The 21,853-nt window shown below is 52.0% G+C and overlaps 4 protein-coding genes across 4 annotated transcripts; 3 read left to right on the top strand and 1 right to left on the bottom strand.

Moving 5' to 3' along the window:
• KD926_004281 (uncharacterized protein) lies at positions 1 to 576 on the top strand (the record flags this gene model as incomplete). The annotated part of the gene is made up of 1 exon (XM_053095109.1): positions 1 to 576. A coding segment is annotated over one exon (576 nt), but the record flags the coding sequence as incomplete, so codon positions are not given.
• A 699-nt stretch (positions 577 to 1,275) lies between these two features.
• On the bottom strand, positions 1,276 to 2,048 carry KD926_004280 (glutathione S-transferase family protein; the record flags this gene model as incomplete). The annotated part of the gene is made up of 2 exons (XM_053095108.1): positions 1,276 to 1,830; positions 1,896 to 2,048. The coding sequence occupies 2 exons, from the start codon at positions 2,046 to 2,048 to the stop codon at positions 1,276 to 1,278; spliced, it is 708 nt and encodes a 235-aa protein (XP_052950197.1).
• A 738-nt stretch (positions 2,049 to 2,786) lies between these two features.
• On the top strand, positions 2,787 to 5,171 carry KD926_004279 (glycoside hydrolase family 31 protein; the record flags this gene model as incomplete). Its single annotated transcript, XM_053095106.1, has 1 exon — positions 2,787 to 5,171. One exon carries the CDS (start codon positions 2,787 to 2,789, stop codon positions 5,169 to 5,171), a length of 2,385 nt encoding a protein of 794 aa, XP_052950196.1.
• Positions 5,172 to 8,494: 3,323 nt separating this feature from the next.
• Positions 8,495 to 19,987, top strand: KD926_004278 (lovastatin nonaketide synthase; the record flags this gene model as incomplete). Its single annotated transcript, XM_053095105.1, has 9 exons — positions 8,495 to 9,128; positions 9,176 to 9,823; positions 9,882 to 12,642; positions 12,695 to 12,915; positions 12,978 to 15,213; positions 15,265 to 15,971; positions 16,028 to 17,821; positions 17,879 to 19,690; positions 19,749 to 19,987. 9 exons carry the CDS (start codon positions 8,495 to 8,497, stop codon positions 19,985 to 19,987), a joined length of 11,052 nt encoding a protein of 3,683 aa, XP_052950195.1.
• Between the last annotated feature and the right edge of the window lie 1,866 nt (positions 19,988 to 21,853).

Here is a 21,853-nt window from a genome sequence, read left to right as displayed (position 1 = left end):
GGATCGCAGACGACAGGATCGCAGACGACAGGATCGCAGACGACAGGATCGCAGACGACAGGATCGCAGACGACAGGGCCACAGACGACCGGTGCAAGCAACACCCGCAGTGACGCTAGGACGACTACCAGTCACTCAGACAGAAGCGAATCCGATCGCAGCACCACGGCCACCAGGTCGAGAACACAGTCCGGCGACAGCACCTTCTCTGCGACGGACTCGACCAGGGTGACGGCCCCCAGCGGCGGAACGACCAGCGGCGCGACCCGATCCGCCACCTCCACCTTCACCTTTACGCATAGCGCCTCCACAGGGACGGACGCGTCGACGGAGACCGGGGGCAGCGAGACGATCAGCGCGACCGGTGGCGAGAGCACTGCAAGTGCTACCGGCACCACCGCCGGAGGTCCGTACTCAGGAACGGATACCACGCAGACTGCAACCGACTCTGCCGGAGCAACACCCACCGAGAATGGGGAGGCGCCTCTCGCCACTGGTGCTGCGATGACCCTGAAGGTGCCGTCGCATTGGAGTGCATTGGCGTCGATTATTGCATTGATTGCTCTCCTAGTCTAGAGGCCAGGATGCTTGGGTTTCATTTCGGATATTAACCGGTATTTCTTTTTTTCATTATTATGGTTATGCATAATGTTGTATTGTTAATCATACGACGTCCCCTCCTTTAATATTTATATCGATGGAGAGGAAACGAGCTACGAGTAATGCGGGATGCGCGGTTTACGTAGGTTATCTACGAGTTTAATTTTATATCATCTCAGTGTGATCGGACTATTGTAATAGAGTGCTAGACAATTAATTATCGTTGCTTTTTTTTCTTCTTTTTTCTTCTTCTTTTCTTTCTCCACCCACCCCTCTTTCTATCTTCCCTGTCGGCGCAATATCTGCCTGAATGAGCAGAGCGCAGAATCCGGCCAGCATCCATGCCATGCGAATTCTACGCCCGTCAGGGTTTCGCCGTGGGTGTAGATCGACGAGCCGAGGGGATACGAGGGATATCTCGGCCTGAACACAAACGGTCTACGATTGGTAGAAAAGCGCTCATTGCGTGCATCAAGCTGCAGATGGGGCATCTTGGCCACGCCGGACTTCCCGTGGCATCGAGGGAAAGGCCGACTATACTGGTTGGGGAAGGATTCGAGCTGCTGCATGTTGGTCTCGATTGGTAATCCCTGCTATGGTTCATTGCACGCTAACTAATCGGATACTCCGCGCCCATGCGGGCAGTCATCTACACGGTATGTATTCTCATCACCCCTATTTTGTGGTGAGTCCCAGCTTGGCCTTCAACGCGTCCGCCGTCACTTTGGCGTCGTAAATGTAGTTGACGCTCCCCTGCTGCACCGTGGCCCGAGCCCATTGCTTGAATTTGGGCGTCCGATCCAGCTGCTCCGGCAGCTTTGCGCTCAGCAGTCCGATCTCCGAGTCCGAGAAGGACAGGTATCGCAGTAGGAACGAGCCCGTCAGCACCTCCGCCAACGTCAACCGGTCGCTGCCGCCAAAGAAGGGACCGCTGCCCGTCCATTCGGCAAATAGCGGCTCCAGGTCCTTCTCCACGGCGGCTACGAGCGCCTCGCTGGCCGCCTCTCGCTCCTCCGTGTTGGCGGCGCGGGTGCTAGCGTTGAAATGGGGCTGTACTTTGTTGAAGAAGGTGTCCACGAAGAAGGCGATGCGGGCACGTTGCAGGGCGCCTTCGACGCTGTTGGAGGGGGCTACGAGGTGCGACGGATGGGCGTCGGCCAAGAACTGCGACACGATCGCAGATTCGACAATGATGGTGCCATTATAGGAGAGAGAAGGAACGAGGCCGCGCTGCCGGAAAGCCTTTGTTTAGCCGGACGTTCGGCAAGTCCAATCTTGGGGATGGGAGTACCTACCGGGTTCACCTCGAGATACCAGGGCTCGCGGGGCTTGGTCAGGTCGATAATGACCTCCTCGAACTCCAGTCCAAGTTCCTTGAGCGCGATGTGCGCCCGGTATGCCCAAGGGCATCGGTGGTTGGTATAGAGAATGATCTTTGGAGCCGCCATTATTGTTTCCGAAGTCTTGAGATGGATGATGCGTGAGGTCGAGTGACTCGAGTTTCAAGTGACGGGAAATGCTGATTTATAAGGACAGATGATGTGCAGCAGTCCAGCGATGACGAGCTCTCTCTCCGCATAGTTAACTGGACCTGCTGAATTATTAATCCATCGTATGCCCCGCACGGACGACGGACGATGAAGTCTGGAGATGGAGACGGGATTCATGCAAAACGCGAGAGACATGGAATGTCGAATGAATTTCACCAGTGGTCCGAATCATGAATCAGTTGTGACCTTGTAATATATCAGATGCTTTCGTCTTTCTTTTCTTTCTGTGTTTTGGTTTCTTCGGGCTCAGTGTTTTCCCATCTTCATACCGGAAGTATATAGTCTCCACAGGCCGGAACTCTCCCGGAATCAAAGCCGCTCTTTAAACAATGACATCAGGTACCAGACGAGACAAGAATAAAGCATATACCGAACTGTTGCCATGTCAACCTTGTCCCACTCGCCCGGGTCTCCTGTCAAAGAGCTACAGAGGCTCCTTGAACCCAAAGGAGCGGTTAACATTTATCTATCGACAACCCCGGAGAGTACAGAACGCAGGCGCTGCATGCCAGCTCATCGTGCAGCGGAGATCGAGGATCGCGGGGTCTCTTAATGATCCCCAATCATTCCCATCATCGCCGTCAGCGCCTCTTTCTCTTACACCATAGTTCCTTGCGGAATTCAGCAGCCTCAGTCATGGAGAAGTACCGATTCCCCACCAGCCCCAAGGCGAACCCGCAGGCTATCATCGAGGGCCCGAATTATCGGTTCACCGTCCTGACTGATCGGTTGATTCGATACGAGTGGGCGGAAGATGGTAGGTTCGAGGACCGCGCCTCGACGTTTGCCGTCTGTCGCGACCTGCCGCTGCCCGAATTCCGGACCGTCGACGATGCGTCGGGGCTAGAGATCATCACCAAACACGTCCAGCTCAGCTACGATAAGCAGCGGTTCAGTCCCGCTGGCCTGGTGGCCCTCCTCTCAGCTCGCACCACCAAGTACGGCACCGCGTGGCGGTTCGGCACTTCGTCGCCTCTCAACCTGGGCGGCACTGCCCGGACGCTGGACCTGTGTGACGGACGATGCGATATGGGCGAGGGCGTGCTGTCCAAGGCCGGATTTGCCGCCGTCGACGACTCCGACTCCATGCTCTTCGACGGCAACGGTTTCGTGGCGGCGCGACCGGTGGGAGACCGAGTCGATGGCTATCTGTTCGCTTACGGACGCGACTATAAAGCGGCCATCGGCGCCTTCCACGCGGTGTCCGGACGCCAGCCGATCATTCCGCGATATGCCCTGGGAAACTGGTGGAGCCGATATTATCCCTATCGGCAGGATGAGTTCCTGCAACTCATGGACCAGTTTCGCGCCCGCGACATTCCCCTGACCGTGGCGGTGCTGGACATGGAGTGGCACCTGGTCTCCGACAAGCGAGTGCCACATGCAGGCTGGACGGGGTACACCTGGAATAGCGATCTCTTCCCCAATCCAACGGGGTTCGGTCAAGAGGTTCGCCGCAGAGACCTGAAGATGACGCTGTGTGACCATCCGCACAGTGGCATTCACCATCACGAGGACTCCTACGAGGAGATGGCGCGCTTCCTCGGCCACGACACCACCGACAAGAACCCCATCCTCTTCGACCCAACCAACCCAAAGTTTATGGATGCTTACCTCAACATTCTGCATCGCAACCTGGAGTCGGAATGCGACTTCTGGTGGATCGACTGGCAGCAAGGCCCCTTCTCCAAGGTCCCCGGCATCGACCCGCTGTGGATGCTGAACCACTTCCACTATCTGGACCACGGACGCGACGGAAAGAGGCCGCTCATTCTCTCTCGCTACGCCGGACCCGGTAGTCATCGATATCCCATTGGCTTTTCCGGAGACACGTTCGTGACCTGGGCGTCCCTCGAATTCCAACCTGAATTCACGGCGACGGCGTCGAATATCGGGTACGGATGGTGGAGTCACGATATCGGCGGTCATATTCATGGCGGTCGCGATGACGAACTTGTCACGCGATGGCTGCAACTCGGGGTTTTCTCCCCGATTCTGCGCCTGCATTCCACCTCGTCCCGTTGGATGTCTAAGGAGCCGTGGTTGTATCGCCCGGAATGCGCGTCAACTATGTCCGACTTCCTACGCCTAAGACACCGACTGGTGCCTTTCTTGTACACGCAAAATGTGCTGGGATCGGCGGCAAACGAGCCTCTGGTGCAGCCCATCTACTGGGAGTATCCCTACCGCGAAGAGGCGTACTCCGTTCCCAACGAGTACTTCTTCGCCTCCTCGCTCGTGGTAGTCCCTGTCGTCCAGCCCCGAGATACGCGAACGAACCTCGCCTCGGCCCAGTCGTGGCTGCCGCCTCATCGTCGCCTCGTCGACATCTTCACCGGGACCGTGTATGACGGAGATCGGAGCCTCATCTTATATAGGCGCCTCGACGAGTATCCCGTTTTGGTACCGGAAGGGTCAATCATCCCTCTTGACGGGGAGGCCTCCCCCCGGAATGGGTGCTTACGCCCGGAGAAGTTTGAAGTGATTGTTGCCGTTGGCCGAGATGGACAAGCAACAGTCTTGGAAGATAATCAAGCCGGGGAACCAGAACAAATGGTTGCGGAAATCAATTTCGCGCAAGCCTCTGGAAAGCTCAAGGCCCGCGTCTCCGGTCGATCCTGGGCCTTCCGTTTTCTTGCAATCGCCTCGATTCCAAACGACGTTCAAGTCTTGGTAGACGGGGCTGACCGGACTGCGGACGCTGGGATAACCGTCGCACAGCATCCAGAGACACCGGGGCTGCTGGTGCAGTGCCCGTCCATTTCGCAAGACACCCACGAGATCCTCATTTTCCTCGGTCGCGACCCCCAGTTAAGCGTAATTGACCACACGCTCCGACTGGAAGGCTTGATCCGAGATTATCAGATTGAATTTGCCATGAAAGATCGGCTGTGGGACGTCGTGGCCGGCTCTGCTCATCACCCGCTTAATGTGACGATGGGGAAAATGATGGCTTTGGGCTATGACGAGGCCATCGTTGGGCCCGTCGCAGAGTTGTTACTGGCCGATAGTCGCTCGTAGCATTGAGACCCCCTGGACTTCGGTGGAGCTTCCTGGGGATTCACAACTGGCCTGTATGACAGGAATGTCCTTTCAATACAACGAAGAAATCAGCTCAGATTGCCCTGGGCTAAGCGGGGACTGAGGCTCGTGGCTATTCTTAGTAGTGATATCAATTTGAATTAAGGTCCTGGCAGTCAGGATCCGATCAGAACCCTGTGTAATCTCGGAGTGAAGCTTTTCAGCAGAATTAAGGATAGCCAGGTCCGTCGGGAGTGCCTGAGGCCTGACCGCTGGTGCCCTAATTAAGGGGGGCATCGATGAACCCAAAATCTAAACCGAACACTGAATGGTCAAACCTTTCTTCCTCGTTCTATGATTTTTGGTCCCATCCCGGTCGATCCTCGGTGCACTTGCTTGAATTCATCCAAGTCTCGGCTGGCTCTTACTGAACAGTTCTGTTCCGCTCAACCGCAAATGAATTGTATTCGGACGGAGCCATATCCGTGGCTGGTCTTCTAGGTATGCGACTAATAGATAAATTAGGGCCGTAGCTACTATCATCATGGCAGCTGTCGACCATCTCACCACATTATATGATAAATCCCTAGCCTGAGCTGTCAATTGGTCGAGGAAGTTAACCAAAAAAGTGATAGCTCAGTCATCCAGAGATATCTGGCAGCAGAACATCATCACGTCCATTAGCTGCTCTGTAATAGCGACAGACCTTTAGATTTGACAACGCCTCCAAACACACCGGTCCATGGCATGCGCATCCACGGGATCTGAAAAACCATCAGGCTGATTCAATGCCATATCCTGGAACACCAATACCTTTTGCATGTATTCTTCCCAGTGCTATGGATAAAGTTCTTTGTTCATGCTTGTTGGGGACCCCTTGCGAATACCTGCCGCGTTATGAAACAATCCCAGTCCTGTATCGATTAAACTCTCTGTCCACAATGGCTCCAGCGTTAGAGTGAAAGATGGAGGTTTGAAGGGATAACGAATCGAAGTAACTGTCAATTACAATATAGTTAGTGCTAGAGAAAGGAAGGCTAAGTTTAATGGGTGACTCACGTGAAATTTGAGGCCTCGTTCTCGGACAAGGATGGCTCGTTGAAGATAGCCAATCGTTCACCAAACCCCAGATGATCCGAGATGGGCTCTACCTGGGGCATGAAAACCGTTTCGTCTATTCTGAACGCCTCGTCGAATCTATTCAGCTGTACCTGTGTGTCATGTTTCGTTTGTAACTCGACATCCTCCGTCTCTTCTGCTATTCCTTCTGGTCGCCCGCTCAACTCATCTAATTTCCAGATTGTTCCGAACCAGGGTATATTTGACTAATGGATCCGTCGTGGTCTACCTGTACGCGAAGGCACACTGAACAAGCATCCTTTTCCTGTTTTATGACACCGGCGACAAGTGCTTGCATTGTACGAAAGTTGCACACAGCGCAGCTTTTCGCTATGACAACGATAAAACGCCTATCCACGCCTGTCGTCTTCGTGGTTTTTGATGAGCAAGCATGTTAGGTTTATATGGTGTAATTTTCTTCCAGCCAAAATACCGGAGCATTACAACAAAGTAGTCTTCACAGAGCAGCTTATAGATTAGTGGGTTCCTGTCTTCATTACTTTTTTCGCAATTACTTTCCCTCCGAGCTTTCCAGCACATTCCACTCTGTCCCTACTCTTTGCTAGGGTTCCCCAGACTTACCCGTGCTAATCCACTCATTTCGTGTGGGCTTGCAGAGTATGCACTACTAGAATAGCCCTTCGCTAAAGAGGATGATCCTTTCTAGTGCAGTGAAAAATTCGACATATACCAACCAGATCATATGTGATCCATTGGGGCTGTTGGTGCAATCCCACATGGTCCCATCATTCGGCACATTCGAGAGCTTGACAAGGCTTACTTTTACCACCAGATCCTCTCAGATCCTGAGGGAAGGGACTTTTTGTCTCCAATATATCATCCGATCGTTGGGTTTAACTTATTAGCCGACTCCAATGTGAGCTTACCAACAATCCTCCATTGCGTGAAATAATAAGGAATAGTCCTATCATAAAGTCACAGGAAAAAGCTTCCTAGAGCTGAATCCCACGATGGGGCCACCAATCGGGGGCATTGCGTAGGAACCAGGCATCAAAATTTCATCAAACGTGTCTGTTGCTCAAGAGAAGTGACATCGGAAAGATAAGAAACATCGGAAAAGACACACGTAAGATCATGTCAACCTAGGGCTGTACATGCATCGAATAAAAGCCACATAAATGAGAGGTCTATTGGTATTTTCCGCCCCCAACACAACGAAATATCAAAGAAGTCGGATGAGTTGCTGCTATAGGGCGTAACATAGACAACAGAAATATCGGGTCGTATCGTGGGACCTCTGGCTCCGGTCGATCTGCTTACTTCTGCTCGACTAGCTGCAATGCAACGCCAGCCCCTGTTCCCGCACGGATACTGCGGGGGGGGGGAACCAGAACTCCTCGACTGTCTTTCGATCTGACGGGGAGGCTTTACCGAGTCGGTTACCATGGATTATGTTGTCTATCTGACTGTAGCAATGGCGCCGACACAAAGGCATATGTTGATTGGATTAACCGCCCATTTCGCCGTATGATGTGGTCCCATCTCGCGAAGGCTGACTTTGCCCGCGAGGTGACCTATCATGGAGCATGAGACTGCATGCCCAGAGGCACCATGCTCAAAAGTCCTCTGACAGCGAACCAAGCCGTACAGTCGAGAGGGGTGATCTTTGAAGCGATGGAGTCACCTCCCTAGGTCGAAGACCTTCTAGATTGACTCCATCGGCTGTCATGGCCAACCAGGCGATGCGCTGATAGTGACAAGGATATCTTTCACTTTGCACTGGTCTTGATTTAGACGAAGATGGGGCGCCCGATTTTCGGTCTGCCCGATGGCAAGGCTGACAAGAGGAGTGACCCGTGTCCTGGAAATCGAACCTGGGTTTCCATTGAGTAAAAACGGATTATTCCGTTGATCCTGTATTTCGCATAGCACTACGCCAACCGCTCCTCGTGGACAGCTCAGTCTAACGGACGGAACGGTTAGATCTGACTGGCGTTTCCGGTCGACTCAAATTACGCGATTGTAGGGACCGGGATACTGGCAGTAACAAAGTACTGGCAGCAGGGGCGACTAAATGAAAGCTATTTTGGGGGCAGGGAACAAAGTGGTCGGCGAGTTTTCCATTTGCGGCAGTGTATGCTTACTTCACATGTTATCTCTTGGTCGTAGGAGGTCATAAAGTCCCGGGCATGCTTCTTGCTTGACCTTGCACCCTGTCTGTCTTACTCCAGAAGATAATCAAAATGAATCCTAGTCAGCCAGAACCTATTGCGATTGTTGGAAGCGGGTGTCGTTTCCCCGGGGGGTCTTTATCGCCCTCAAAATTGTGGCAATTGCTCCGAGAGCCTCGAGATCTGAGGAAAGAAATCCCCGACGACCGATTCAGCGTCAAGAGTTACTATCACCCGGATAAATTTCATCATGGCATGACCAATACTACCCAATCATATTTGCTGGACGACATCCGAAAGTTCGACCCTCAGTTTTTCAACATCCAGCCTGCCGAAGCGGACGCAATCGATCCGCAGCAGCGACTGCTGTTGGAGACCGTGTATGAGAGTATGGAATCGGCCGGTATGACGTTGGAAGGGCTTCAGGGCACTCAGACAGCCGTCTTTGTAGGCATGATGGACTGTGAATACTCCGACGTTCTTACGGGTGACCTGGAGTGTATACCGACCTACACCGCCACTGGAACCGCTAGGAGCATTAATTCCAATCGAATTTCGTATTTTTTCGACTGGCACGGACCTTCCATGACAATCGACACGGCCTGTTCATCCAGTATGATGGCGATTCAGTTAGCGGCACAAGCACTTCGCAGCGGCGATGCGCCGGTTGCTGTCGCAGCCGGTTCCAGCTTGATCATTACTCCAAGTAAGTCTTTCGCGGGAAGGGAGAGTCCAAAGCTAATCTCAAGGTAGATAACTACCTAATATTAAGCAATCTCAGCATGAATTCTGCGGACAGCCAATCCAAAATGTGGGACGCCGATGCCGACGGTTATGCCCGTGGTGAGGGTGTCGGAGTGGTTATTCTCAAAATTCTCAGCCAGGCGCTGAAAGACGGAGATCACATTGAGTGTGTTATTCGAGAGATATGTATCAACCAGGACGGTCGTACGCAGGGTATCACGATTCCAAACGAGCTGGCTCAGGCTGCCTTAATTCGTCAGACCTACCAACGTGCAGGGCTAGATCCCACGAACCCAGCCGATCGCCCCCAATACTTCGAAGCCCATGGCACTGGGACCCCTGCAGGCGACCCCAGAGAAGCTGAGGCAATATCACGGTCGTTCTTCCCCGACGGCTGCGGTGCCTCGCCAGAGGAAACGATGTATGTCGGCTCGATCAAAACGGTCATCGGCCATACCGAGGGTGCTGCTGGAATTGCTGGTATCCTCAAGGCTTCACTGGCGCTGCAAAATGGCTATATTCCACCAAACCGTCTATTCAACCGTCTCAGTCCTAAAGTCGCCCCGTTTACTCAGCATTTGCGAGTCCCTACTTCTCTTATTCCATGGCCCCAAGTTACCAATGGAGGAGTAAGAAGGGCCAGTGTAAACAGTTTCGGTAAGTCACTTCTTCACCTGGGCAGCCATACGAAATGCCGATGCTAATATCTACATAGGGTTTGGAGGATCGAACGGCCATGCCATCTTAGAGAGCTTTGAACCACAATCGACCTTCATTTCCCCTCCTGTAACAAACCAGGTGTTAGTGACTCCATTTGTCTTCTCTGCTGCATCGGAGCGCACCCTCGCCGCAGTTCTCAGGAATTACGCGCAACATTTGAAGACATTAGATCATGTCAACTTGCGCTCGCTTGCTTATACCCTCCATTCCCGTCGATCCGCATTGCCATTCCGTACTGCAATATGGGCCACCAGTCTCCAGGATCTACTCTCGAAGATTGACGGACAGTTGAATGATTTCGCCACCAAAAAGACCCCCTCGCTAGGGGTGCGTGGACTGAGCAAGCCAAATCGGAAAATACTCGGCGTATTTACGGGACAGGGGGCGCAATGGGCAGGGATGGGCAAGCAGCTTCTGGAGCGCGTTCCATGTGCCCGCCAGATCATCGCCGAGCTAGACGCATCTCTTGCAAGTCTTCCCGTGAAGCATCGGCCGTCGTGGACGCTGCTTGAACTGCTCTTAAACGAATCAGGGACATCCGCGATAGGGGAAGCGGCCATCTCACAGCCCATCTGCACCGCTGTTCAGGTCCTACTGGTCCGCCTCCTGCGCCTGGCAGGAGTGCAGTTCGAGGCCGTCGTAGGCCACTCTTCCGGGGAGATCGCGGCGGCGTATGCTGCAGGTTTTTTGTCAGCCTCAGATTCCGTTCGAATTGCATACTATCGAGGCTTTGGGGCTGGGGTTGCCGGTGGGCAGAACCAAGAAAAAGGTGCTATGCTCGCAGTTGGTGCCTCCTTCGAAGAGGTCACAGACCTGTGTCAGCTAGATGGCATGAGAGGTCGCATTGCGGTGGCGGCATGTAACTCACCGTGGAGTGTGACATTGTCGGGAGACATCGACGCCATCGAAAGCGCAAAGTCAGTCCTTGACAGTGATGGAAAGTTTACCCGCATGCTCCGAGTCGATACTGCCTATCATTCTCATCATATGATTCCGTGTGCCAGGCCGTATATGGAGTTTCTTCAGAGATGTGGGATCAAGGCTACCATCCCTGGCCCGACGGCGCCATCGTGGTACTCGAGCGTAAATCCAAGCAATGAGCCTATACACTTCACAGACAGCTTGGCCGCAGAGTACTGGAGTGACAACATGGTCCAGCCTGTTCTCTTCGCACAAGCAGTCGAAACAGTGCTTACATCATCCGGTCCTTTTGATCTAGCACTAGAGATCGGCCCCCATCCTGCCCTCCAAGGGCCGTTTAATCAAACCATGGCAGAGGTGTCCAGGGGCAAGATCCCTTACTCAGGGTCTTTGAAGCGCGGCAGTGATGATATTGAAGCTTTTGCGAATTCCTTGGGCTTCATCTGGACATGTCTTGGACCCGCCGCCATAGACCTCAACGCCTATGAGCAGAGCCTGTTCCCCCATGACGAGCACGCCCTCTATATTAAAGACTTGCCTAGCTATCCCTGGAACCACGAGCGGTCGTATTGGTTTGAGTCAAGGATCATGCGAGCTCAGCGCGAACGGAAAAGACCGGTGCACCCACTTCTCGGAATTCAAGGGACCGATAACACTGAGAGCGAGATGAAATGGCGAAATTTTCTTAAGGTAAATGAGCTTCCTTGGCTCAAGAATCACCAGATCCAAGGACAAGCTGTTTTTCCAGCTGCAGGCTACGCCTGTATGGCATGGGAGGCAACCATGGAACTATCGATAGACCGTGCGATTAGGCTGTTTGAAATTCATGATTTGGTTATTGGCCGGTCTATCCTCTTCGACCAAAGCCTTGTTGGGGAAGAAGTGATCTTCGCACTCTCCAACATCGAGAGGGACAATCAGGATGCAGGTCTTCTTCGGGCGGACTTCTCATGTCATTCGTGCTTGAGCCATGAGAGTACCCAGTTGGTTGAAAATGCTCGCGGGAGTATCACTGTCTCATATGGTAAACCGATGGCAGACACTCTTCCTGCGGAAGCCCCCGAGGTTCCGAATCTAGTCGACGTCGATAGTGAATATCTTTATGAATCACTCACAGATCTGGGCTACGGATATACCGGTCCGTTCAAGATGATCGAGTCGTTGAGGAGGAAGAGAAACCATGCCAGGGGTCTTCTGCAGAGAGAGCCGACGAATCTCCTTATCCACCCAGCTTTTGTTGATGGTGGTTTGCAGGCGCTGCTTGCAGCCATGAGCTATCCGGGCGACGGTGCCTTCTGGTCTCTTCATATTCCAGTCGGTGTGCGCAATATCCGACTCAATCCATACTTTTGCTATCTTTCTCATGATGAAATGCCTGCATTTGAGTTCGATGCAATTCTGTCGGACTCCGAGTCTTTCGGTAATAATGGCAATACTCAGATCTATCCCCGGGGGAGCTCAAGCGCCCTACTGCAGATAGAGGGTGTCAACGTGGTTCCATTTGCACCTGCAACCGCTAATGACGATCGCAACATCTTTTCGGAAGTTGTATTTGATCGGCTGACTCTAGATGGTGAATGGATATCTGGGGGACACGTTGCCTCATCTGAAGTGTATAGCCTTGCGTACCTGTTGGAGCGAGTCGCGCACTATTATCTACGCCAGCTCCATGAGAGCGTCACTCCGCAAGAGAGAGATCAAGCTGAGTTTCCTCACCAACGCATGTTAGCATTTGCAGAGCATATTGTGACATCTGTTGCGTCCGGTCAACATCCTTGGGCAAAGCAAGAGTGGACTCAAGATACCAAATCTGATATATTGAAGGCCAGTGAAGGGTGAGAAGCTCCGAGGGTATGTAACATTTTTAATGTCGCTAACGCTGTCAAGGTACGCACACCTAATTGATATTCGCATAATGAGCTCTATCGGGGAGAACATGCTTTCGGTGGTGCGAGGGGAATCGACATTCCTTCAGCACCTGGTTCATGATAATATGCTGGAAGAGTTCTACCGGCATTCCTTAGGCTTTCCAGTGGTGAATAAGTGGCTCGCTCGCATGGTTAAGCAGCTCGTCCACCAGTACCCAGCGATGAAGATCCTGGAGATCGGTAAGATGGGCATTATCCCTTCTAGATTGAATTGAGTAGCTGACTGAGGAAAAAAAAAAAAGGTCCTGGCACCGGTGGAGCGACTAAGTTGATTGTTGAGACCACCGGGCGCAAGTTCTTTTCCTACACGTATGCTAGCGTCTCCCCCGCGTACTTCGATCCCGCGAAGCAGGACTTCAGCCAGTTTGCCAGCAATATGGAATACAAAACCCTAGACCTGGAGAAGGACATGTCTGAGCAGGGCTATTCCGAGGGCGAGCTTGACCTGATCATTGCGTCCAACGTGCTCCACGGCACCAAGAATCTCGAACAAACTCTGCGTCGGGTTAGGGGGCTCCTTCGCCCAGGAGGGCACCTGTTGATGCTCGAGATCACCAACACGGGCCCAATGCGATATGGCCTTCTGATGGGTGGTCTTCCCGGATGGTGGGCCGGCCATAATGACGGCCGCCAAATGGCACCTATAGTTGATCCGGTTCAGTGGCATTCATTGCTGCAAAAATCAGGGTTTTCGGGGATTGAGGCTATTACTCCAGCGTCGGATGTTCTCCCCTATCCGATGTCGATCATGGCGGCGCAAGCAGATGACTATCGAATCCAGTTTCTCCGCGATCCATCTTTTGAGCCAAATCCTCAAGTCAACCAAGGTGAATTGCTAATTCTAGGAGCGCAAAGCCTGTTCACCACTAAGTTGGCACAAAGGATCTCCAGAATCCTAGCCAACAGATTCGCTGAGATCACGATCTTGAGAAAGATGGAGCATCTGGACAGGCCAAGATTTCGTATCCCACGGAATGTCATCAACCTGTGTGACCTAGATGAGCCGACATTCTTGCGCATGAGCCAGGAGAAATTGGGCTCATTGAAGCTCCTGGTGAGTAGTGCGAAGAATATCCTGTGGGTTACTCATGGTAGCCAGGGGAAGGAGCCATATAACAACATGAGCATTGGATTCGCGCGATCTCTGAGATATGAAATTCCCGACATGCGACTCCAGGTGCTAGATACCGACGATGTCAATCATCTAGACGCACAGTATGTCTCTGACTTGGTACTTAAAATAAGCGCTATAGACAGTTGGGCGCAGCTCGGGGAGATGGATGATGTCCTTTGCGTAACTGAGCCCGAGATTTATCTGAAAGAAGGCTCAGCATACATTCCTCGCGTCATCCAGGATCGAGTGCGCAACGATCGATACAATTCCAAGCAGCGATCACTGGAAAAGCAGGTGGATCCAACTCTACAGTCAGTTTTTCTAGATGTGAGAGGGGATTCCTACGTGTTGCGTGAGATGTCTTCGCACTCGACTTCCACAGCAATATCAGACGATTTTGTGAGAGTCAGGGTGGCCACATCAACTTCACACGCTATCAGGGCAGCATCATCTGAAGCAGCCTTCATCGCGTACGGTACAGTTGAAGCAACCTCGCAGTCTGTCGTTGTATTCAGTGATAAGAATGCATCAGTTATTGAAGTTCCCAAGAAAAATGTCGTTCGCTGTGAATGGGACGTTGCCAAGCAGCCTGCATTCTTACAGGCGACCATTTTTGAACTCATGGGCGACAACATACTCTCTCTATGTCCGCCTAAAGGAGATGTTCTTCTCTACCAGCCGCCAGAATCTATTTTGATCATCTTACAGTGTCGAGCAGCCGAAACAGGTCGCCGCGTGTTCGAACTTACACACGGCCCAAGGAAGTCTACATCGACCGTCTCCATCCATTTGCGTGCTTTGGAAAGCCACATTCGAGGCGTTCTTCCAAAGAACATTTCGGTCTTTGTCAACTTTTCGGTCGACGCACCCCACATTGACTTTTCACGACGCGTAATGTCCGGCTTGGCTGTTGGATGCAGAATAATAGGGTTCAACGCGTTATATCAACAAGCAGCAACTTCGATGCCTGATTATGCTATGCAGAAGTTTCACTTGGCCTTGGAAGGGGCCGCTGAGCACGCCGCCGACAAACTCCAGCGCATGCAATTTCCTTCATTCGACGCAGTCACTGTCCATGAAGTTATGAAAAGTAGGCCAGCAAGCAACAAACACTACGTCATTGACTGGACATGTAATTCGCATGTTAGCGCTCAAATCGAATCTGCAAGCACACAAGTAAAACTCAACCCAGCAAGGTCCTACCTTCTTATAGGTCTCACAGCAGACTTGGGCCAAGCTGTATGTGAGTGGATGATCAACCATGGAGCTCGAAACGTTATTTTGCTCAGTCGCAACCCACGTGTGGACCAGAAATGGCTCGAGTTGCAGGCAGACAAGGGTGCAACGGTCGCTGTGTATTCTGCGTAAGGATCCACATCACAACGGATTGAGAAACTGCTAACCATGGCTGGCAGAGACGTGAGTGATCGACAAAGCATCCGCAAAGCCCACCGCAAAATGACCGAGTCCCTTCCTGCAATCGCGGGAGTCGTCAACGCAGCAATGGTCCTCCAAGACTCGATCTTTTCCAACACGAATCTTGACATGCTCCGGGCGGTGATGGCCCCGAAGGTCGATGGCAGTCGCTACGTTGATGAACTCTTTTCCGATCCCAGTCTGGATTTCTTTATCCTCTTTTCCTCGGTTGCTTGGGCCCTTGGGAACGGTGGCCAGACCAGTTATGCGGCCGCCAATGGGTACCTTGTCAGCCTGGCGGCACAGCGAAGAAATCGGGGCTTGCCGGCATCAGTGATTGATCTTGGCCCGGTCCTGGGTCTGGGATATATTACGCGGTCCAGTCAAATGACTGCTCAAATGGCTGCCGCCCTGATCAATGCTACAGGGACCTACCCAATTTCCGAGTACGACCTTCTCGAGCACTTTGCAGAGGCTGTCCTGGCCAGTCCAGTGGGATCAACTGCAGCCCACGAAATTATCTCCGGGATTCGCGAGGTTGAGCCTTTGAACGATGGGGTAGCTTGGATCAGCAACCCACAGCTTTCGCATTTCGTGGTCGACAAGACCAACGTCAAGGCGAACAAAGCAGACAAACGGGTGATGCCGATCAAAGACCAGTTGCGAGAGGCGCGCACTCTTCCAGTGCTCCGACAAATCATTCAAGGTAAGTAAAACCCTCATTCATCATGTGCCCATGCATGTTGCTTATGATTCATGAAGATGGGTTTACGGCCCGCCTTCTCATCCTGCTGCAGCTTTCTGCCGATAACATGAACGAGGAGGTGCCTCTAGTAGAGCTTGGAGTGGACTCTCTGGTGGCAGTCGAAGTGCGCTCATGGTTTCTGAAAAACGTGAATATAGATCTTCCTGTGTTGAAGATTTTGGGTGGATCGAGCCTCCTGGATATTGTTGAAATTGCACTCCAGCAGGCAGCCTCAAAGCTGCTTCCAGAAACCGGCAATATTGAAGGCAACCCCGAAGATGGCACAGCATCCGGCAAGCTGAATCTGCCGCCTCAAGCGAAAGCTATCACAGACCGTTCGACAGAAGGCTCGTCTTCCTCCCCAGTTACCGATCAGGCGGAGCAGTTCTCGTCGGATAAAGAAGACACCAGAATGACCCCACCGTCAACCCCCCATTCCGAGCAGTCGGATATCCATTTTGAGCCTGTTATTGAGAGAACGGAGAGAATGTCTTTCACGCAGAGAAGATTTTGGTTCATGCGCCACCATCTAACTGACCGAACCACGCACAATGTTACATTCGCTCATCATCTGGAGGGAATCTTTAATGCTGCGGAATTTGCCGAGGCCTTGACTGCTTTAGGAGACAAGCACGAAGGCCTTCGTACATGTTTCTTTGATGGCGGGTCAGAAGACTGTGAACCGATGCAAGCAGTTATGACTCGATCTCGTTTGCACCTTGAGCACCGCCATATTGAAACAGCCGATGCCATCGACGAGGAGTTCAAGAAACTTGTGAGCCACGTCTACGATTTGGAGAAGGGTGACATCATGAAGTTCATCCTGCTAACCCATAACCCCATGTCACATTTTCTGGTAATCGGATACCATCATATTGCCATGGATGGTATTGGGTTTGCGTGTTTCATGCAAGAATTGATGCATATCCGCACGACAGCTTCCTCTCCAGTGCCGTATCAGTATATTGACTATTCCATCAAACAACGAGAGGCTTATGAGCATGGGGAAATGTCGCGTGAGATCGAATTCTGGAGGAAAGAGATTTCCAACCCGCCGCCGCCGTTGCCACTTCTCCCCTTCGCGAGTACGAAGCATCGACGCGCCCTCAGGGAGTATTCCCATTTCACGAGCAGCTTCCGGTTATCATCCATCGTCGCGGCCAGGATCAAACGCCAGTGCCGCACGTATCAAGCTACCAGCTTTCATTTCTACCTGGCCGTCTTGGAAACAATGCTGTTCAAGATGCTAGACTTGGACGAGCTATGCATCGGCATTTCGGATTCGAATCGTACCGATGGAGATATGCTGCGCACGATGGGTGCATTTATGAACCCCTTGCCCTTGCTGTTTAGGCGCCAAACGAGTCAGTCCTTCGGGGACGTAGTCAGAACTACACGTCAAAAGGTGTATTCCGCCATGGAGCACGCCAGGCTTCCTTACGATGTACTCCTCGATGAACTGAAAACTCCGCGCTCTGCCGACTACTCTCCCCTTTTTCAGGTATTTCTTGAATTCCGGCACGGCGTGCAGGAGCAGCTGGAGTTGGGGAGCTGCCTGGCGCAGCGGACACACTGGGATTACGGAAATACTTCGAATGATATCATGCTAGACATTACCGAGAACACCAGTGGCGAGGCGGTGGTTTCAATTAGCACTCAGAGAAGCCTGTACTCGCAGGAAGACACAGACTTGCTTGGCCGAGTCTTCCAAAACCTCTTGGATACTTTTACGAACAATCCAGCTCAGCGAGCAGGGCATCCTCCTCTGTTTGCCGAGGTGGACATTGATAAAGCCATCAAGGCTGGTCTTGGTAGGAAACCGCTCCCCTAACCCAGCATTTCACCATCGTACTTACTTGAGAATCTAGGTCCACAAGTGCAACCCACCTGGCCTACCAATCTTGCGGATTGTATTTATGTCAGTCTGGCTGCAAACCCCGACAAGATAGCTTTGAAGGGCGATTGCGGTTTAGAAATCACATATCGTGAACTTTCCGATCGTGCCAATCGCATTGCATCCGCAGTGAAGAACGCAAGCATCCAGCAGGGGTCAAGGATTGCTATTCTTTTGGAACCCGGCCCAGACCAAGTGGCCTCGATGATAGCGATGTTTCGACTGGGGTCGATATACGTACCTCTAGACATCCGGCAACCAGCACCCAGAATAAAGGTCCTTCTCGAAGACTGCAAACCAGGCGCTGTTATATATCACGCCGCCACACTCGAGCTGGCAGGCTCATTGTCGCCCTCTGACACAACAAAACTGCTTGATCTCACGGTAGTGGATACGGAACCGACACCCTCATACTCTGCTCCCATCGGCGGAGACTCTCCGGCCATGGTCCTTTATACCAGCGGCTCGACGGGAACGCCGAAAGGGATTGTTATATCCCACGGTAACATCTGTGACCATCTTGAAAGCATGAGCCAGACCTTGGGCTTCGGCGCAGAGGTGATGTTGCATCAGAGCGCTCCTACTTTTGATCTCGCCGTCAGTCAAGTTCTGATGACACTCTGCCATGGTGGCACGTTGGTCATCGTACCCCAATCAAAGCGTGGCGACGTCCACGAGATAACGAAAATCATGGCCGAGCAGCATGTGACTTCCACGGTTGCCACGCCATCGGAATATTCTGCATGGCTTCGGTACGGCCGTGCGAATCTTCAATCCTGTACGACCTGGACCGTGGCTCTCAGCGGGGGTGAACAATTGACGTCAAGATTAATTCAAGAGTTTGACGCCATGCATACCTGCTCCCCTCGGGTTGTCAATATTTATGGACCTGCGGAGATCACCATTTCAAGCAACTGTCTGACAGTTCCTCGAACTGAAACCAATGCCTCGGTTCCAGTCGGGCCCACCCTGCCCAATTACTCCGTCTATATTGTGGATTCGAACATGAAGCCTCTGCCCATGGAAATGTCCGGAGAAATCTGCATTGGCGGGTGCGGAGTCACGCTCGGCTATCTGAATAATGACAGTCTTACCCAGAAGAAATACGTCACTAATCCATTCGCCCCCGAGACCCACCGGGCTAGAGGATGGACCCGAATGGTGCGAACTGGTGATTGCGGGCGGCTTTCCCATGACGGTTCGCTGGTCTTTGAGGGCCGGATGGGTGCCGACTCGTTCAATAAACTAAACGGAATTCGAGTAGAATTGGAAGACGTTGAGAGTGTGATTCTTCGGCAAGCGGACGGAGGTATAGACCAGGTCATCGTGTCCGTGCGTGGCGATCCTCAGTTCCTGGTTGCTCATGTCGTGCTGTCTCCCAGCCTCGCCGATATCGACCAGGAAGAATTCCTCGAGGACTTGCGCTCCAACCTCCCATTGCCGCTGTACATGTGCCCGGCCAGAATCGTTCCCGTGACCGAGTTCCCCCTCAGCGCGCACTCGAAGGCGGACCGTCTCGCCATCGCCAGGCTACCTCTGCCAGCAACTGCTCTCCGAAGGCCTAGTGTGGGATTTGAACTGACCGACCTTCAAAAGGAGCTAAAGGAACTGTGGGATGAAATTCTTCCCCAAGAACTCGTCGGCATCTCCGCTGCGCACTCAGATCTCAATTTCTTTCAGGCCGGAGGAAACTCCTTTCTCTTGCTGAAAATACAAGCCTTGGTCAGAAAGCGCTTTTCAGTCACACTGACCGTGGCTGACCTTTACGAGGCCAGTACTCTTGGGCGTATGGCCGCCAGAATCAAGCCCGGTGAGAAAAGGCGGGAGATTGGCCGAGAAGATAGTTGAAGTTATGTTCGGTAAGCCGGCGCTCGGTGTTGACGGGGTCTTGGTTTCCCGTGACCAAAATCATCCTCTGTCGGATATCCACGATCAGAGTCGAATCCGACTCACGACGGACGATATTGGGGGCATTTGGGACGCGAAGCCCAGGATTTCCTCGGACACAACACTGACAGCGCCTGGATGGATCGGCGCCGTTAAAGCCGCCGGTTTGCCGGTCGGGATCGAGCCCGATTGGTGAACCGGGGGTAGTTCAGTCCAATCTGGCTGCGAGGTACAAGGGGTCTCGGTGAGAAGAGTTGATGGCAAGAGTTGATGGGAAAAATCGAGAAGAGTCGAGAAGAGTCAAGGATCCCAAAACGATCCCGTGACGCGCCACGCGTCGGGATCGCTGCCTGAGGTATATATTCCCCGGTCGGCACGGGCGGATTCTTGGCTTCCCTCGATTTGTATTTAACCATTTCCAAGTGACAAATCCAATGCTTTCTATGATATCCATAGGTAAAAGAGAGAATCCTTGTTTGATCTCTAGCAATGGGATTATGTAGCGGTGTTATGGTCGAGCGAGCATCTTGAGTGCTCCTCAGAAAGTACCTATATATCTTGGGCAGTGACTAGTTAGCACAAGTCCAGACATCGAGGAGAAGCCACGACCTGATACTGAATATTAGGAAGCTCTTACCCCTTCACTTCTCATGGTTCGTATTTAAAACCGAGAAGATGGTCATTGGATTTTCACCTAGTCTAGTGCCACCTACATGTAGCATGTTGAAAAGCATGTTGGAATGTAGTCATACTCCCACAGCAACATCCTACATGTTTGACATGTTTGCATGGAATTTGCTGTGTTTGTCCCATTTGCTCTATTTGCTTTCAATATCATATTCGGCTTAGTGCAATTCGGTCCAGGATGGGGCAGTTGCTGCCTAAACCCTCAAGCAGTGCAAGGCTTTCCTGCCAGGATGACGGCAGGGATAGTCTCCAGGGATCTACCTGGGAACGAGACTTGCATGGTTCTGCAACGATTAGGTTAAATATGGATGAAGGCGTCACACAGGCATGATCTTTGGCTTGGTCCTGTCTCGCGCGGACTCCAGCGCGTGTTACAGCGTCCTCAGCCCCGGGAATGGAGGGTGCCATACCTATGTCTAGCCGATGCTGCATTGGAAACACACCTGACTGCGCCTCGAATCGCTGCAAGAGCTAGGCGACACGGTTAAATTAAAGTTGATTTGCAATGACGGCACAATGAAAGCATGACCCAAACGATTTCAGCATCAGCTGAATACAGAACTCTATGCCTCTCGGAACATTATAGCTTTTCTCAGGCCTGAATGGCCTTCGTAGCCGGGAAAATTAAAGGATTGAAGGCTTCCCATATGATAAGCCGATACGAACTTGTTGTCGCGATTATCCGGGGGAATTTGCACCAGTTGAAAAAGCGAGGAGAATGTGCACATTCGTGTCGACAAGGATGGAGCAGATAGCCTATACCTGATCCCTCAAATTCCGACCACACGCGATCTTAATGCTTTTCGATCTGAAAGCAACGGGGATTTTCTTTCCATCAACTGCTTCAACGTTTCAATGTTTATCTTTGAAAACCTTCCGGCAGTATATGCTGTGGAAGCTGGCATGCATGTAATCTATTCTTGAAGGCGAGTTTAGACGGAACAAAGTCGGACAATTATCGTAGCACAAAGGTAGAAAGTAGTCCCTTAACCTATAGGTGAAGAAGGAATAAATACTGGCACCCATGGCCGACAGTCTGGCGGGTTTGCCAACTTTACCACGTCAGGTTACTCCTTTGAAACTGACACTGTTGTTTTCAAAGACGTGATTTCACCAGAAGATGGAGACTAAGCACGATAGAACAAGGAAAGGTAAATGAGCTCCAGAATCCCTGTCCCCCCATACTACAAGCTTTGAATTCATGTTCAGATGATTAACTAGGGTTTGACCGGACAAGGCCAAGGACGACTACCAATATTGGCCGGCCCTAAAACGATCATATAATCAAACCTATGAAGATTTGGACTTGTCAAAGTCCCCTTGCAAGCTTCGTTGGCCCATAGCTTGGGTTGCGGGAGACGATTTACAGATCGCC

This window comes from Aspergillus affinis (assembly GCF_023601865.1).
Source record: "Aspergillus affinis strain CMG 70 chromosome Unknown NODE_206_length_36808_cov_88_657238, whole genome shotgun sequence".
Classification (NCBI taxonomy): Eukaryota; Fungi; Ascomycota; class Eurotiomycetes; order Eurotiales; family Aspergillaceae; genus Aspergillus; species Aspergillus affinis.
Note: the sequence above shows the minus strand (reverse complement) of the source record. Positions and strands in the feature narration are given on the sequence as shown.